This window comes from Heptranchias perlo, chromosome 10, assembly GCF_035084215.1.
Source record: "Heptranchias perlo isolate sHepPer1 chromosome 10, sHepPer1.hap1, whole genome shotgun sequence".
In the NCBI taxonomy this organism is placed as follows: Eukaryota; Metazoa; Chordata; class Chondrichthyes; order Hexanchiformes; family Hexanchidae; genus Heptranchias; species Heptranchias perlo.
In genome coordinates, this window is record NC_090334.1 from 83,113,076 (window position 1) to 83,132,018 (window position 18,943).

Below are 18,943 nucleotides of genomic sequence, written 5' to 3' on the forward strand. Positions count from 1 at the left end.
AGGACTGATTCATCAGCTGAGGGAGGGCGGTAGGTGGTAATCAGCAGGAGGTTTCCTTGCCCATGTTTGACCTGATGCCATGAGATTTCATGGGGTCCAGAGTCAATGTTGAGGACTCCCAGGGCCACTCCCTCCTGACTGTCTATCACTGTACCGCCACCTCTGGTGGGTCTATCCTGCCGGTGGGACAGGACATACCCAGGGATGGTGATGGAAGAGTCTGGGACATTGGCTGAAAGGTATGATTCTGTGAGTATGGCTATGTCAGGCTGTTGCTTGACTAGTCTGTGGGACAGCTCTCCCAATTTTGGCACAAGTCCCCAAGTGTTAGTGAGGAGGACTTTGCAGGGTCGACTGGGCTTGGTGTTTTGCCGTTGTCGTGTCCGGTGCCTAGTGGTCCGATGCCGGGTGGTCCGTCCAGTTTTATTCTTATTATGACTTTTAGTGGCGAGATTTTACAACTGAGTGGCTTGCTAGGCCATTTCAGAGGGCAATTAAGGATCAACCACATTGCTGTGGGTCTGGAATCACATTTAGGCCAGACCGGGTAAGGACGGCAGGTTTCCTTCCCTAAGGGACATTAGTGAACCAGATGGGTTTATGTGCACAGGGGAGGGAGGGCTTGTGTGCACAGGGGAGGGAGGGCTTGTGCGCACAGGGGAGGGAGGGCTTGTGCGCACAGGGGAGGGAGGGCTTGTGCGCACATGGGAGGGAGGGCTTGTGTGCACAGGGGAGGGAGGGCTTGTGTGCACAGGGGAGGGAGGGCTTGTGTGCACAGGGGAGGGAAGGCTTGTGCGCACAGGGGAGGGAGGGCTTGTGCGCACAGGGGAGGGTGGGCTAGTATGCACAGGGGAGGAAGGGCTTGTGTGCACAGGGGAGGGAGGGCTTGTGTGCACAGGGGAGGGAGGGCTTGTGTGCACAGGGGAGGGAGGGCTTGTGTGCACAGGGGAGGGAGGGCTTGTGTGCACAGGGGAGGAAGGGCTTGTGTGCACAGGGGAGGGAGGACTTGTGTGCACAAGGGAGGGAGGGCTTGTGTGCACAAGGGAGGGAGGGCTTGTGTGCACAGGGGAGGGAGGGCTTGTGTGCACAGAGGAGGGAGGGCTTGTGTGCACAGGGGAGGGAGGGCTTGTGTGCACAGAGGAGGGAGGGCTTGTGTGCACAGGGGAGGGAGGGCTTGTGTGCACAGGGGAGGGAGGGCTAGTATGCACAGGGGAGGGAGGGCTAGTATGCACAGGGGAGGAAGGGCTTGTGTGCACAGGGGAGGGAAGGCTTGTGTGCACAGGGGAGGGAGGGCTTGTGTGCACAGGGGAGGGAAGGCTTGTGTGCACAGGGGAGGGAGGGCTTGTGTGCACAGGGGAGGGAAGGCTTGTGTGCACAGAGGAGGGAGGGCTAGTATGCACAGGGGAGGGAGGGCTTGTGTGCACAGGGGAGGAAGGGCTTGTGTGCACAGGGGAGGGAAGGCTTGTGTGCACAGAGGAGGGAGGGCTAGTATGCACAGGGGAGGGAGGGCTTGTGTGCACAGGGGAGGGAGGGCTTGTGTGTACAAGGGAGGGAGGGCTTGTGTGCACAGGGGAGGGAGGGCTTGTGTGCACAGGGGAGGGAGGGCTTGTGTGCACAGGGGGAAGGGGAGGGCTTGTATGCTGTAAGAATATGGTTTGATACAAGCATAGACAATCCCGGCTCTTATAGGGCCGAGCATCTTAGCAAGAGGGCGGATGTTAAAGGGGAGCAAAGTTCAGCATCGCTGTGAGAAAGATAACTGACAGAAACCCAAGCAGCCATTGAAAGAATGCTGAGGCATTAGAACAGTGAAAAACAAGTAAAAGTCAAGAGACAGTTCGTACCAATTCGTAGTTGCTAAGAAACCACATGTCAACACCTGATAACAGTGAAAGGCTACTTAAACAATAGAAATGGCAGACGCCTAGCAAGGCCGACGTGGAACAATGCAGCAGAAATAAGGGATAAGGTGGCAACACTAACACAGTAAGGCCATCCTTGGTTGTGGTTCACAGAGTCAGCACAGTGGGATGTTTTACAAACAGGAGATAAGGACAGAGGTGCTTACAATGCAAATAAATAGTATAAAGATAAGACATGCTCCCTTCCAAAGGTTGGCGCTCTGGAGAGGGGACGGTCGTAAGTCCATAGCCACAGGTGGTCCGTGGAGGTCAGGTCTGATCATCCGGAATCCACAGGAAACCAGGTTGTATTGATTGCTAGTCATTTAATGTAATCTGAAGATAATTGTATTATAACTATAATACTGTTGTGTCAATCTATTAAAGCTTACTATTTTATAACCACTCAGCAGTTATCGTTGAAGCATTAACAACCCTGTTGTACATAAGAACATAAGAAATAGGAGCAGGAGGAGGCCATATGGCCCCTCGAGCCTGCTCCACCGTTCAATCAGATCATGGCTGACCTCCAACATCAACTCCACTTTCCCACCCGATCCCCATATCCCTTGATTCCCTTAGATTCCAAAAATCTATCGATCTCAGCCTTGAATGTACTCAACGAATGACCATCCACTGCCCTCTCAGGTAGAGAATTCCAAAGATTCACAACCCTCTGAGCGAAGAAACTCCTCCTCGTCTCAGTCTTAATGGCCGACCCTTTATCCTGAGACTATGCCCCCTAGTTCTAGACTCTCCATCCAAGGGAAACAGTCTCTCAGCCCCCTCAGAATCTTATATGTTTCAATGAGATCACCTCTCATTCTTCTAAACTCCAGAGAGTATAGGCCCATTCTACTCAACCTCTCCTCACAGGACAACCCTCTCATCCCAGGAATCAATCTAGTGAAGCTCCGTTGCACTACCTCCAAGGAAAGTATATCCTTCCTTAGATAAGGAGACCAAAACTGTACGCAGTACTCCAGGTGTGATCTCACCAAAGCCCTGTACAATTGTAGTAAGACTTCCTTACTCCTGTACTCCAACCCCCTTGCAATAAAGGCTAACATTCCATTTGTTTTCCTAATTGTTTGCTGTACCTGCATGCTAACTTTTTGTGTTTCTTGTACCAGTTCACCCAAGTCTCTCTGAACATCAACATTCAATAGTTTCTCACCATTTAAAAAATACTTTGTTTTTTTATTCTTCCTACCAAAGTGAATAACCTCACATTTCCCCACATTATACTCCATCTGCCATATTCTTGCCCACTCATTTTACCTGTCTATATCCCTTTGCAAACTCTTTGTGTCCTCCTCACAGATTACTTTCCCACCTAGCTTTGTATTGTCAGCAAACTTGGACACATTACACTCGGCCCCTTCATCTAAGTCATTAATATAGATTGTAAATAGCTGAGGCCCAAGCACTGATCCTTGCGGCACCCCACTAGTTACAGCCTGCCAACCTGAAAATGACCCGTTTATTCCTACTCTCTGTTTTCTGTCCTTTAACCAATCCTCTATCCATGCTAATATATTACCCCCAACCCCATGAGCCCTTATCTTGTGTAACAACCTTTTATGTGGCACCTTATCGAATGCCTTTTGAAAATCCAAATATACTACATCCACTGGTTCCTCTTAATCTACCCTGCTAGTTACACCCTCAAAAAACTCTAATAGGTTTGTCAAACTCGATTTCCCTTTCATGAAACCATGTAGACTCTGCCTAATCATATTATGATTTTCTAAGTGCCCTGTTACCACTTCCTTAATAATGGATTCCAGTATTTTCCCGACGACTGATGTCAGGCTAACTGGCCTGTAGTTCCCTGTTTTCTCTCTCCCTCCCTTCTTGATTAGTGGGGTTACATTTTCTACCTTCCAATCCACTGGGATCGTTCTAGAATCTAGGGAATTCTGGAAGATCACAACCAATGCATCCACTATCTCTGCCGCTGCCTCTTTTAGAACCCTGGGATGTAGGCCATCAGGTCCAGGGGATTTGTTGGCTTTTAGTCCCATTAATTTCTCCAGTACTTTTTCTTTACTGATATTAGTTACTTTAAGTTCCACCCTCAAAAAACTCTAATAAATTTGTCAAACACGATTTCCCTTTCATAAAACCATGTTGACTCTGCCTAATCATTTTATGATTTTCTAAGTGCCCTGTTACCACTTCCTTAACAATGGATTCCAGCAACTTCCTGACGACTGATGTCAGGCTAACTGGCCTGTAGTTCCCTGTTTTGTCTCTCCCTCCCTTCTTGAATAGCGGGGTTATGATCATTTTGAATGGCAGAGCAGGCCCAAAGGGCCGAATGGCCTACTCTTGCTCCTATTTTCTATGTTTCTATGTTTCCTCACTGTCATTAGACCCTTAGTTCCCCACTATTACTAGTATGTTTTTTGTGCCTTCTACTCTGAAGACAGATACAAAATATTTGTTTAATGTCTCTTAATACTCCTGTGACTCGGCCAACGTTGTCTACCTCATACGTTGCAGGAAAGGATGCCCCGGAGCTTGGTACATTGGCGAGACCATGCAGACACTGCGACAACGGATGAACGGACACCGCGCAACAATTGCCATACAGGAGGGTTCCCTCCCAGTCAGGGAACACTTCAGCAGTCAAGGACATTCAGCCACCGATCTTTGGGTAAGCGTTCTCCAAGGCCGCCTTCGAGACACACGACAACGCAAAATTGTCGTGCAGAAATTGATAGCCAAGTTCTGCACCCATGAGGACGGCCTCAACCGGGATCTTGGGTTCATGTCACGCTGCACGTAACCCCACCAGCGAAAAAACGTTATCTGTTTTTAATACAACTGGACATTCTCTCTCTCTCTCTCTCTCTCTCTCTGCCTTTCGGGTCTCTTTCTCTCTCTGGCTTTGTAATCTGACCCATTGTGTATTCAGCATAATGGGATGTAATGTTTCCCGTGGCTAACCTGTCTGAACACCAACGACACCTTTGATTGGTGTGATCGTCTCCCAGCCTAATATATGCTATGCGTTTTTAGAACCTCTCACTCACCCGACGAAGGAGGTAAGCTCCGAAAGCTTGTGATTTTCAAATAAAACTGTTGGACTATAACCTGGTGTTGTAAGATGCCTTACATTTGTCCACTCCAGTCCATCACCGGCATCTCCACATCATTTCCTTATTCCCCATTATAGCAACAGTAACAGGAAAATCTGCTAACATGTGCACAGGGAGAAAGTGTAAAAAAAAAAGTAAGAACTAAAGACAAGCTACGCAGGGTCCCGTGTTCATGTGAAATTCTGGGTTAAATTATGAGGAGAGATTACATAAACTACCCTTGTATTCCCTGGAATATGGAAGGTTCAGGGGTGATTTGATTGAGGTTTTTAGGATTTGAAAGGAATTGATAGGGTAGATAGAGAGAAACTTTTTTCTGCCGGTTGGGGAGTCTAGGATAAGGGAATATAACCTTAAAATCAGAGCCAGGCCAGTCAGGAGAGAAGTTAGGAAACATTTTTTCACGCAAAGGGTGGTAGAAGTGTGGAGCTCTCTCCCATAAAAAGCAGGAGATGCTAGCTCAATTAATCATTTTAAATCTGAGATTGATAGATTTTTGCTCGCTGAGGGTGTTAAAAAGCAGAACCTCAAAGGTAATAATCTCTGGATTATTACCTGAGCCACGAGCAAATTGGCACAGGATATATAAGATTAGAGAGTTAAATTCGTGGCTCAAAGATTGGTGTGGGAGAAATGGGTTTTGATTCATGGGGCACTGGCACCAGTACTGGGGAAAGAGGGAGCTGTTCCGTTGGAACGGGCTTCATCTGAACCGTGTTGGGGCCAGTGTTCTGGCAAACCGAATAACTAGGGCGGTAGAGAAGGCTTTAAACTAAATAGTGAGGGTGAGGGATCAAGTAAGGGCAGATGTGATAAATTAAAGAAAGAAGATGAGGCAAGAGAGCAAGGTAGCAATAAGGGAAATGATAATCAGAGAGTGGCAGAGCATGCAAACATAAGAGTGCACCAGCAGATAAGACTAGAGGTTGCAAAAATAGTAAAAAGACAGCACTAAAGGCTTTGTATCTGAATGCGCATAGCATCTGTAACAAAATGGATGAATTGACAGCTCAAATATAAATAAATATGGACGATCTGATAGCCATTACAGAGACATGGCTGCATGATGACAAAGGCTGGAACCTGAATATTCAAGGGTACTTGACATTTCGGAAGGACAGGAAGCTGGGAAAAGGTGGAGGGGTAGCTCTGTTAATTCAGGATGAAATGAGTATAATAGAGAGAAATGACCTTAGCTCTAAAGACCAAGATGTAGAATCAGTTTGGGGAGAGATAAGAAATAGTAAAGGCAAGCAGTCACTTGTGGGAGTAGTCTATAGGCCCCCTAACAGTAACCACACTGTAGGACAGGGTATACAGGAAGAAATAATGGGGGCTTGTGAGAAAGGAACAGTGATAATCATGGGTGATTTTAATCTACATAAAGATTGGCAAAGGTAGCCTGTAAGATGAGTTCATAGAGTGCTTTCAGGACAGTTTCTGAGAGCAGCACGTTCTAGAGCCAACCAGAGAGCAGGCTATTCTAGATCTGGTAATGTGTAATCAGACAGGATTAATTAATGACCTCATTGTAAAGGAGCCTCGAGGTAGCAGTGATCACAATATGATTGAATTTTGCATTCAGTTTGAGGGAGAGAAGAGTGAGTCTAAGACGAGTATTTTAAACTTAAATAAGGGCAATTATGTGGGTATGAAGACAGGGCTGGCTAAAGTGAACTGGGAACTTAGGTTAAGGGATAGGTCAGTAGAGATGCAATGGCAGGCATTTAATGAGATATTTCATAACACTCAGAAAAGATACATTCCAGTGAGAAAGAAAGACTCCAGGGGAAGGACGTAACATCCGTGGCTAACTCAGGAAATTAAAGATAGTATCAAATTGAAAGAAAAACCATACAATTCCGCGAAGATTAGTGGCAGGTCAGAAGATTGGACAGAATAGAAAAAACAGCAAAGAATGACTAAAAAAATAATGAGGGAGAAATTAGAGTACGAGAGAAAGCTAGGTAGAAATATAAAAACAGATAGTAAGAGTTTCGACAGGTATTTAAAAAGGAAAAGAGGAAGTAAAGTGAGCGTTGGTCCTCGAGAGAGTGAGTCTGGGGAATTAATAATGGAGAATAAGGAAATGGCGGATGAATTGAACTGATTTTTTAAAATTTGTTCATGGGGATGTGGGCGTCGCTGGCGAGGCCGGCATTTATTGCCCATCCCTAATTGCCCTTGAGAAGGTGGTGGTGAGCCGCCTTCTTGAACCGCTGCAGTCCGTGTGGTGAAGGTTCTCCCACAGTGCTGTTAGGAAGGGAGTTCCAGGATTTTGACCCAGCGACGATGAAGGAACGGCGATATATTTCCAAGTCGGGATGGTGTGTGACTTGGAGGGGAACGTGCAGGCGGTGTTGTTCCCATGTGCCTGCTGCCCTTGTCCTTCTAGGTGGAAGAGGTCACGGGTTTGGGAGGTGCTGTCGAAGAAGCCTTGGCGAGTTGCTGCAGTGCATCCTTTGGATGGTGCACACTGCAGCCTGTGGTGAAGGGAGTGAATGTTTTGGGTGGTGGATGGGGTGCCAATCAAGCGGGCTGCTTTGTCCCAGATGGTGTGGAGCTTCTTGAGTGTTGTTGGAGCTGCACTCATCCAAGCAAGTGGAGAGTATTCCATCACACTCCTGACTTGTGCCTTGTAGATGGTGGAAAGGCTTTGGGGAGTCAGGAGGTGAGTCACTCACCGCAGAATGCCCAGCCTCTGACCTGCTCTTGTAGCCACAGTATTTATATGGCTGGTCCAGTTAAGTTTCTGGTCAATGGTGACCCCCAGGATGTTGATGGTGGGGGATTCGGTGATGGTAATGCCGTTGAATGTCATGGGGAGGTGGTTAGACTCTCTCTTGTTGGAGATGGTCATTGCCTGGCACTTGTCTGGCGCGAATGTTACTTGCCACTTATCAGCCCAAGCCTAGATGTTGTCCAGGTCTTGCTGCATGCGGGCACGGACTGCTTCATTATCTGAGGGGTTTCTCTCAGTGACAGTGATGGTGACAATGGCCGGGTGCCTCTCCTGAATCCGTGCCGTGTCCTGTTCCTTCGCTTCCATCGTGCTGCTTAAACTGAGTAACTTACCATCAGACGCAGCTATGTCCTTCAGGACTCGGCCAGCTCAACTCGGCGAATGTCAATGGTGATGGACATTGAAGTCCTCCACCCAGAGTACATTCTGTGCCCTTGCTACCCTCAGTGCTTCCTCCAAGTGCTGCTCAACATGGAGGAGGACTGATTCGTCAGCTGAGGGAGGACGGTAGGTGGTAATCAGCAGGAGGTTTCCTTGCCCATGTTTGACCTGATGCCATGAGATTCCATGGGGTCCGGAGTCAATGTTGAGGACTCCCAGGGCCACTGCCTCCTGACTGTATATCACTGTACCACCACCTCTGGTAGGTCTGTCCTGCCGGTGGGACAGGACATACCCAGGGATGGTGATGGAAGAGGCTGAGACGTTGGCTGAAAGGTAAGATTCTGTGAGTATGGCTATGTCAGGCTGTTGCTTGACTAGTCTGTGGGACAGCTCTCCCAATTTTGGCACAAGTCCCCAGATGTTAGTGAGGAGGACTTTGTAGGGTCGACTGGGCTTGGTTTGCTTTTGTCGTGTCCGGCGCCTCGTGGTCCGTCCGGTTTTATTCTTATTATGACTTTTTTTAGCGGGATTTTACAACTGAGTGGCTTGCTAGGCCATTTCAGAGGGCAATTAAGAATCAACCACATTGCTGTGGGTCTGGAGTCACATATAGGCTAGACCGGGTAAGGATGGCAGGTTTCCTTCCCTAAAGGACATTTTGCGTCCGTCTTCACTGTAGAGGATACAAATAACATGCCAGAAAAAATTGTGAATCAGGAGGTGAAAGGGAGGGGAAAGGGTTCTGAAAAAAATATTAGAACTAAAAGCTGACAAGTCCCCAGGTCCTGACAGACTTCATCCTAGGGTCTTAAAAGAAGTGGCTGCGGAGATAGTAGATGCATTGGTATTAATTTTCCAAAATTCCCTAGATTCTGGAAGGGTCCCATCAGATTGGAAAATAGTGAATTTAACTCCTCTATTCAAGAAAGGAGGGAGACAGAAAGCAGGAAATTACAGGCCAGTTAGCTTAACATCTGTCATAGGAAATATGCTGGAATCTATTATTAAGGAGGTTATAGCAGGGCACTTAGAAAATCTCAATGCAATCAGGCAGAGTCAACACGGCTTTGTGAAAGGGAAATCATGTTTGACTAATTTTATTAAGAGTTCTTTGAGGAAGTGACAAGCAACGTGGATAAAGGGGATCCTGTGGATGTGGTGGACTTGGATTTCCAGAAGGCTTTTGACAAGGTGCCACATCAAAGGTACTACACAAAATAAGAGCTCATGGCAGAGGTGGGTAACAAATTAGCATGGATAAAGGATTGGTTAGCTAACAGGAAACAGAGAGTAGGCATAAATGGGTCATTTTCAGGTTGGCAAGATGTAACGAGTGGAGTGCCACAGTGATCAATGCTGGGGCCTCAACTATTTACAATCTATATCAATGACTTGGATGATGGGACCGAAAGTATGGTTGCTAAATTTGCTGATGACACAAAGGTCGGTAGGAAAGTAAGTTGTGAAGAGGACATAAGGAGTCTGAAAAGGGATATAGATAGGTTAAGTGAGTGGGCAAAAATTTGGCAGATGGAGTATAATGTGGGAAAATGTGAACTTGTCCACTTTGGCAGGAGGAATAGAAAAGCAGTATATTATTTAAATGGAGAGAGATTGCAGAACTCTGAGGTACAGAGGGATCTGGGTGTCCTAGTACATGAATCACAAAAAGTTAGTATGCAGGTACAGCAAGTGATTAGGAAGGCAAATGGAATGTTGTCATTTATTGCAAGGGGAATGGAATATAAAAGTAGAGATGTTTTGCTACAGTTGTCCAGGGCATTGGTGAGACCACATCTAGAATACTGTGTGCAGTTTTGGTCTCCTTATTTAAGAAAGGACATAATTGCTTTGGAGGCGGTTCAGAGAAGGTTCATTCGACTGATTCCTGGGATGAGGGGATTATCTTATGAGGAAAGGTTGGACAAGTTGGGCCTGTATACACTGGAGTTTAGAAGAATGAGAGGTGATCTTATTGAAACATATAAGATCCTGAGGGGACTAGAAGGGGTCGATGCTGAGAGGATGTTTCCTCTTGTGGGAGAGACTAGAACTAGGAGCCACAGTTTAAAAATAAGGGGTCTCCCGTTTAAGAAGAGATGAGGAGAAATTTTTTCTCTCAGAGGGTCGTGAGTCTGTGGAACTCCCTTCCCCAGAGAGCGGTGGAGGCAGGGTCATTGAATATTTTTAAGGCTGAGTTAAATAGATTCCTGATTAACAAGGGAGTCAAAAGTCATAGTAGGTAGACGGGAAAGTAGGGTTGAGGTCACCATCAGAGCAGCCATGATCTTATAAATGGCAGAGCAGGCTCAAGGGGCCGAATGGCCAACTCCTGCTCTTAATTCGTTTGTTCGTATGTTCGTATTAAGGGATGTGGAGCCATGGCGAGTAAATGGAGTTGAGATATAGATCAGCCATGATCTCAATGAATGGTAGAATAACCTCGAGGGGCTGAATGGCCTCCTCCTGTTCCTATATTCCTATAAAATCAATAGGAAGAGGTGCTCACAGGAGGAACATGCAACCCGTATCCTCCAGTAACCTGCTCCTAAGTAGCGAGATTGTCAGTGACACAGGGACGGGCTGCTCTCCCAGTTCCCCTCCCACTGGAGAGAACAGGCCATAATAATGCGCGAATGGGGGATAATGTAACTGAGGGAGAAAGTAGCCTTGGGTGGAGCATAAACGCCGGTGTGGACCTGTTGGGCCGATTGGCCTGTTTCTGTGCTGTACATTCCATGTAATTCTATCTAATTGGAGAAGAAATCAATTGATTCGGAGGTTTTGTCCCCTCGCTTTATTAAGGCTGTCGGGTATTTTCTCCCTTTCCCCATTCTCAAGCCTCAGTGCAACACACACACCATTCTTAGTGGTCGAAGGTCATGGGTTCAAGCCCCACTCCAGAAACGAGCCCATAATCCAGGCTGACGCTCCCTGCTCGTCTTCGAAATAGTGGCCGTAGGATCTTTTTACGTCCACCTGAGAGGGCAGACGGGGCTTCGGTTTAACATCTCATCCAAAAGACGGCACCTCCAACAATGCAGCACTTCCTCAGTGCTGCCCCTCCGACAGTGCAGCACTCCACTCAGGACTGACCTTCTGACAGTGCAGCACTCCACTCAGGACTGACCTTCTGACAGTGCAGCACTCCACTCAGGACTGACCTTCTGACAGTGCAGCACTCCACTCAGGACTGACCTTCTGACAGTGCAGCACTCCCTCAGCACTGCACTCAAGTGTCAGTCTGGATCATGCACTCATGTCTCTGGGGTGGGGCGACGAACCCACGACCTTCTGACTCAGAGGCGAGAGTGCGACCCACTGAGCCACGGCTGACAGACTTCGAGGAATGCCAACTCCGGTGGGAATGTACCCCAGTAAGAGTCAACATCTTTGGAAGAAGATTGGAGAAAAAAAGATTGGGACAAGGGAAATGGAAGGAAAAGCATCATATTTCACACGGCATACTCACGTTTGACGTCCTCGAGTGTAACCTCTTTGCCCTGGCGAACTTCCAATTTCTGCAGTTCAAGTGCGCTCCCCTGAACTTTCTTGCTGCTTATTACTTGCTTCAATATGGCGATGCTCTCCCCAGAAATGCCGAACATCGGTCTGTTTCCAAGAACAAGGAATTATTGAGTTGCTATTTCACCTTTTGCCCCGCACTGCCCGAGCAAAATGAATCCACGTCTCGCTCACCTCTCCAGGCTTTTTTTCACAGGCTCCAGGATAGTTCCAATCCCACTTATCGACTTCCTTTCCTTAGGGTTTGGTGTCATTAGCAAGCTTGAAAAAACAAAATAAACAAATATGTTAGCATCACCAGGAGTGAGAGTGGGAGAGGGAATGTCTCGTACAACCTTACTCAAAGAAAGAAAGAACTTGCATTTATATAGCGCCTTTCACCACCTCAGGAGGTCCCAAAGCACTTTCCACCAATGAAGTAGTTTTGAAGTGCAGTCACGGTTGCAATGTAGGAAACGCGGCAGCCAATTTACGTACGGCAAGATCCCACAAACAGCAAAGTGAGAAATGACCGGACCTGTTTTTTCTTTTGGTAATGTTGGTTGAGGGATGAATATTGTCACAGTCCACGATATCAACCTCACCACTTTTTGTAATCAAAGACGGGCCTCACTTTCCTGCGGCACGGGAATGAATCCATTTGACGTTTCAAAGCCCGAGATTTGTTAACAAGCTCAATAATATTCTCGCACTAAGTAATGTCAGCTGACACGCTGTCAGCTGTAACGTTAACACAGGGACAAGACAGGCAAAGCCGCTTCAGTGGAACCCCTCAGGGCAACCTCGCAGATTGTGACATGACGGCAATTTCTGTAAAGTGGGAGGCAACAAAAATCAAAGGCTGGTCTTCTTTTTATTCGTTCATGGTATGTGGGCGTCGCTGGCGAGGCCGGCATTTAATGCCCATCCCTAATTGCCCTTGAGAAGGTGGTGGTGAGCCGCCTTCTTGAACCGCTGCAGTCCGTGTGGTGACGGTTCTCCCACAGTGTTGTTAGGAAGGGAGTTCCAGGATTTTGACCCAGCGACAATGAAGGAACGGCGATATATTTCCAAGTCGGGATGGTGTGTGACTTGGAGGGGAACGTGCAGGTGGTGTTGTTCCCATGTGCCTGCTGCTCTTGTCCTTCTAGGTGGTAGAGGTCACGGGTTTGGAAGGTGCTGTTGAAGAAGCCTTGGCGAGTTGCTGCAGTGCATCCTGTGGATGGTACACACTGCGCCGGTGGTAAAGGGAATGAATGTTTAGGGTGGTGGATGGGGTGCCAATCAAGCAGGCTCCTTTGTCCTGGATGGTGTCGAGCTTCTTGAGTGTTGTTGGAGCTGCACTCATCCAGGCAAGTGGAGAGTATTCCATCACACTCCTGACTTGTGCCTTGTAGATGGTGGAAAGACTTTGGGGAGTCAGGAGGTGAGTCACTCGCCGCAGAATACCCAGCCTCTGACCTGCTCTTGTAGCCACAGTATTTATATGGCTGGTCCAGTTAAGTTTCTGGTCAATGGTGACCCCCAGGATGTTGATGGTGGGGGATCGGCAATGGTAATGCTGTTGAATGTCAAGGGGAGGTGGTTAGACTTTCTCTTGTTGGAGATGGTCATTGCCTGGCACTTTTCTGGCGCGAATGGAATACTCTCCACTTGCCTGGATGAGTGCAGCTCCAACAACACTCAAGAAGCTCGACACCATCCAGGACAAAGCAGCCCGCTTGATTGGCACCCCAAACACCACCCTAAACATTCACTGCCTTCACCACCAGCGCACAGTGGCTGCAGTGTGCACCATCCACAGGATGCACTGCAGCAACTCGCCAAGGCTTCTTCGACAGCACCTCCCAAACCCGTGACCTCTTCCACCTAGAAGGACAAGAGCAGCAGGCGCATGGGAACAACACCACCTGCACGTTCCCCTCCAAGTCACACACCATCCCGACTTGGAAATATATCGCCGTTCCTTCACCGTCGCTGGATCAAAATACTGGAACTCCCTTCCTAGCAGCACTGTGGGAGAACCTTCACCACACGGACTGCAGCGGTTCAAGAAGGCGGCTCACCACCAACTTCTCAAGGGCAATTAGGGATGGGCAATAAATGCCGGCCTCGCCAGCGACGCCCACATCCCATGAACGAATAAAAAAAATGTTACTTGCCACTTATCAACCCAAGCCTGGATGTTGTCCAGGTCTTGCTGCATGCAGGCTCGGACTGCTTCATTATCTGAGGGGTTGTGAATGGAACTGAACCCTGTGCAGTCATCAGCGAACATCCCCATTTCTGACCTTATGATAGAGGGAAGGTCATTGATGAAGCAGATGAAGATGGTTGGGCCCAGGACACTGCCTTGAAGAACTCCTGCAGCAATGTCCTGGGGCTGAGATGATTGGCCTTCAACAACCACTATCATGTTCCTTTGTGCTAGGTATGACTCCAGCCACTGGAGAGTTTCCCCCCTGATTCCCATTGACTTCAATTTTACTCGGGCTCCTTGGTGCCACACTCGGTCAAATGCTGCCTTGATGTCAAGGACAGTCACTCTCACCTCACCTCTGGAATTCAGCTCTTTTGTCCATGTTTGGACCAAGGCTGTAATGAGGTGTGGAGCCGAGTGGTCCTGGTGGAACCCATACTGGGCATCAGTGAACAGGTTATTGGTGAGTAAGTGCCGCTTGATAGCACTGTTGACGACACCTTCCATCACTTTGCTGATGATTGAGAGTAGACTGATGGGGTGGTAATTGGCCGGATTGGATTTGTCCTGCTTTTTGTGGACAGGACATACCTGGGCAATTTTCCACATTGTCTGGTAGATGCCAGTGTTGCAGCTGTACTGGAACAGCTTGGCTAGAGGGGCAGCTAGTTCTGGAGCACAAGTCTTCAGCACTACAGCCGGGATGTTGTCGGGGCCCATCGCCTTTGCCATATCCAGTGCACTCAGCCATTTCTTGATATCACGTGGAGCGAATCGAATTGGCTGAAGACTGGCTACTGTGATGGTGGGGATATCGGGAGGAGGCCGAAATGGATCATCCACTTGGCACTTCTGGTCTGGTGCACAACGACCTTTATTTGCCTAAATTTCTTTCAACATCTCCAAAAGGCAAATCAAGTAACAGCATCTTAGAAAAATGCTCATGCCTTTATGAGGGTTTTTTTTTCCCCAGAGGAGGTCAGAGGTCATCGACCTCCGGCACTTTCCCTGTCATTGCATTAAATGGGGTCAAACGGTCTCGTCGCAATCCTAAATGCGGTTGGGTGGATCCTCTGCTAACAAAGTGTCAACATCTCCTCAGTCCGGGCATTGACAGTGGGATTGTCACAGTCCGCTTTGTTCAACTACTCAACCTTCTGTAAACAAGGAATGTGTCTCGCTTTCCGGCAGCACAGGAACCCGTTCAATGCTTCAAAGCTTTCCACGCCCGGGGCTTGTTGGCAGGCTTCTTGGTTTCAGCCAACAAGCGGGACCTTCCGAGCTCTTTGGTGATGAAACCACCCGAGCATCGCTTCATCAACATTGGCCATCTTACTTTCACACTTGGGTTTCCTATCCTGCTTCTCAATCTTTTTCTCCAGTCCTTCAAGACCGCTGCTTTTCTTTTCATAATTCTAGAAGCCTGAGATTCAGAAATGCCATGCTTCTGCATGACTAGCTTTTGAACCCTCAATTCATTCAAACCGGTCCAAACACCCACTTGCTCCCCACAGCGACAAGTCAGGGCACTGGTTTTCTTGTTGAGCCACCTTGAAGATCAATTTGACTTCCACACGACGCCAACAACCAGCAGAGCTAGCCTGACACCAGGCCAGAACGGTTTATAGGCACGTTGACCGATGAGGCTCATCACATTCAAAAGGTGATAGGCTCAGCTTCAAAGGTGAGCAGTCTAATTAAAGCCACATTTGCATGTAAGCGGGAATTGCAGAAAATTAAATTGCAATAAAACAAACTTTTCACAATAGGCAGCGTAGGGCAGTATATAGGCAGCGTTGGGCAGTATATAGGCAGCGTAGGGCAGTATATAGGCAGCGTAGGGCAGTATATAGGCAGCGTAGGGCAGTATATAGGCAGCGTTGGGCAGTATATAGGCAGCGTAGGGCAGTATATAGGCAGTGTAGGGCAGTATATAGGCAGTGTAGGGCAGTATACAGGCAGCGTAGGGCAGTATACAGGCAGCGTAGGGCAGTATACAGGCAGCGTAGGGCAGTATACAGGCAGCGTAGGGCAGTATACAGGCAGCGTAGGGCAGTATATAGGCAGCGTAGGGCAGTATATAGGCAGCGTAGGGCAGTATATAGGCAGCATAGGGCAGTATATAGGCAGTGTAGGGCAGTATACAGGCAGCATAGGGCAGCGTAGGGCAGCATATAGGCAGCGTAGGGCAGTATATAGGCAGCGTTGGGCAGTATATAGGCAGCGTAGGGCAGTATATAGGCAGTGTAGGGCAGTATACAGGCAGCGTAGGGCAGTTTATAGGCAGTATATAGGCAGCGTAGGGCAGTATATAGGCAGCGTAGGGCAGTATATAGGCAGCGTAGGGCAGTATACAGGCAGCATAGGGCAGTATATAGGCAGCGTAGGGCAGCATATAGGCAGCGTAGGGCAGCATATAAGCAGCGTAGGGCAGCATATAGGCAGCGTAGGGCAGTATATAGGCAGCGTTGGGCAGTATATAGGTAGCGTAGGGCAGTATACAGGCAGCGTAGGGCAGTATATAGGCAGTGTAGGGCAGTATACAGGCAGCATAGGGCAGTTTATAGGCAGTATATAGGCAGCGTAGGGCAGTATATAGGCAGCGTAGGGCAGTATATAGGCAGCGTAGGGCAGTATACAGGCAGTGTAGGGCAGTATACAGGCAGCGTAGGGCAGTTTATAGGCAGTATACAGGCAGCGTAGGGCAGTATACAGGCAGCGTAGGGCAGTATATAGGCAGCGTAGGGCAGCATATAGGCAGCGTAGGGCAGCATATAGGCAGCGTAGGGCAGCATATAGGCAGCGTAGGGCAGTATATAGGCAGCGTTGGGCAGTATATAGGCAGCGTAGGGCAGTATACAGGCAGCGTAGGGCAGTATACAGGCAGCATATGGCAGTTTATAGGCAGTATATAGGCAGCGTAGGGCAGTATATAGGCAGCGTAGGGCAGTATATAGGCAGTGTAGGGCAGTATACAGGCAGCGTAGGGCAGTTTATAGGCAGTATATCGGCAGCGTAGGGCAGTATATCGGCAGCGTAGGGCAGTATACAGGCAGCGTAGGGCAGTATATAGGCAGCGTAGGGCAGTATATAGGCAGCGTAGGGCAGTATATAGGCAGCGTAGGGCAGTATATAGGCAGCGTAGGGCAGTATATAGGCAGCGTAGGGCAGTATATAGGCAGTGTCAGCATGTGTCTGTCGGGTCTACAGAAATGGTTGCCGCTATAAATGGAATTGCATTTCTTCTTCTTCCTTCTTTGGCAGTCCCTCAGGGTCGAGGATGACTTGCTTCCACTCCGGGAGGGTGGGTTCTGGTGGCTGAATAGTCCAATCCAGGAGCCGCAGACTCTGCCACAGGTGGGGCAAGTAGTGTTTATTAAGACGGGTGGGTGAGACGCTCTGGATTCTGCGCGCTCTTTCCGCTGCTTACGCTTGGCCTCCACGTGCTGCTCACGGTGATGCTCGAGGTGATTGGCACCTTCGCGGATGCTTCTTCTCCAATTTGGGCGTTCTAGGGCAAGCGATCCCCACGTGTCGGTGGGGATGTTGCATTTTTTTAGGGAGGCTCTGAGAGTGTCCTTATAGCGTTTCCTCTGTCCTCCTAGTGATCGGCTGCCATTGTGGAGCTCAGAGCAGAGCACTTGTTTAGGGAATTGTGTCGGGCATGTGGACAATGTGGTCCACCCATCGCAGCTGGTTGAGTGTGACCAGTGCCTCGATACTGGGGATATTAGCCCGGGAGAGATCGCTCACGTTGGTATGCCTATCCTGCCTGTGGATTTGCAGGATTTTGCGGAGGCACATGGCCTCTGTACATGGCCTTCCTCGATCTCGCAAAGGCCTTCGACTCTGTCAACCCTGAGGGATTGTGGAGCATCCTCCTCAAATTCGGCTGCCCGCAGAAATTCGTCATCATTCTCCGCCTGCTCCACGATGACATGCAAGCCGTGATCCTCACCAACGGATCCACCACAGACCCAATACGAGTGCAAAGTGGGGTCAAGCAGGGCTGCGTCATCGCACCAACGCTCCTCTCCATCCTCCTCGCTGCAACACTCCACCCCATCACCATGAAGCTCCCCGCCGGAGTGGAGCTAACCTGCAGGACAGGTGGGAAACTGTTCAACCTTCGACGCCTCCAGGCCAGAACCAAGACCACCCCAACTTCTGTCATCGAGCTGCAGTACGCAGACGATGCCTGCGTGCGCGCACACTCAGAGGCCGAGCTACAAACCATCGTCGACACATTCACCGAGGCGTATGAGAGAATGGGCCTCAGGCTAAACATCTAGAAAACAAAGGTCCTCGACCAGCCCGCTCCTGCCACACAACACTGACCCCGACCACCAAGATCCACGGTGAGCCTCTGGACAGCGTGGATCATTTCCCATACCTCGGGAACCTCCTCTCGGTGCGAGCAGACATCGATGATGAAATTCAACATCGACTCCAATGCGCCAGTGTAGCCTTCGGACGCCTGAGGAACAGAGTGTCCGAAGACCGAGACCTCAAATCCAGCACCAAACTCATGGTCGACAGAGCAGCCGTGGTCCCTGCCCTCCTGTACACATCAGAAACATGGACAATGTACAGCAGACACCTCAAATCCTCGGAGAGATATCACCAATGGAATTGCATTTAAACAAGTTGCAAATAACCAGGTACGACTGTATAAGAAATGTCACCGTGTCACACCGAGACCTGTCGCCTGTATTATTTTTACAGGGACAGTGTGGGAAATGGCAACAGGTCCCAGATTCGATCAATAAGTCGCATTGCAGATGTGACACGCTGGTTCAATCCATGGTCTGTGTCACGCTAGCCGAATGCCACAGGTCAGGAGTACCACAACTGACCTCACGTTCCCTGGTTTATGGAGGGAGTAGCAGGGACCCCGAATGGAGCTTTGCACCTGTGGGCATTGGGTGAGGACAAGATTGACTGGGCTGTGATTCCCTCCACGGCCAGCACGCACTGGCTTAGCTTACACACAAAGAAAAGCTACTTTGGTGAGATGGGCGATAGCGGAGTGCTCAGATACGGGTCCCACCAGAACCCCAGCCAAGATCAGCCAACTCAGCACAGACCGGAGACTGATCCCAGA

At 48.9% G+C, this 18,943-nt stretch overlaps 1 protein-coding gene across 1 annotated transcript in view; it reads right to left on the bottom strand.

The window, feature by feature from the left end:
• LOC137326205 (protein phosphatase 1 regulatory subunit 36) overlaps positions 1 to 11,917 on the bottom strand; it is a 51,116-nt gene extending 39,199 nt beyond the window's left edge. The window contains exons 1-2 of the mRNA XM_067991083.1: positions 11,835 to 11,917; positions 11,608 to 11,747 (exon numbers count right to left, since the gene is read on the bottom strand). Coding sequence (XP_067847184.1) covers positions 11,608 to 11,747; positions 11,835 to 11,914 — 220 coding nt within the window. The 5' untranslated portion in view covers positions 11,915 to 11,917. The remainder of the gene's footprint in view (positions 1 to 11,607; positions 11,748 to 11,834) is intronic.
• Between the last annotated feature and the right edge of the window lie 7,026 nt (positions 11,918 to 18,943).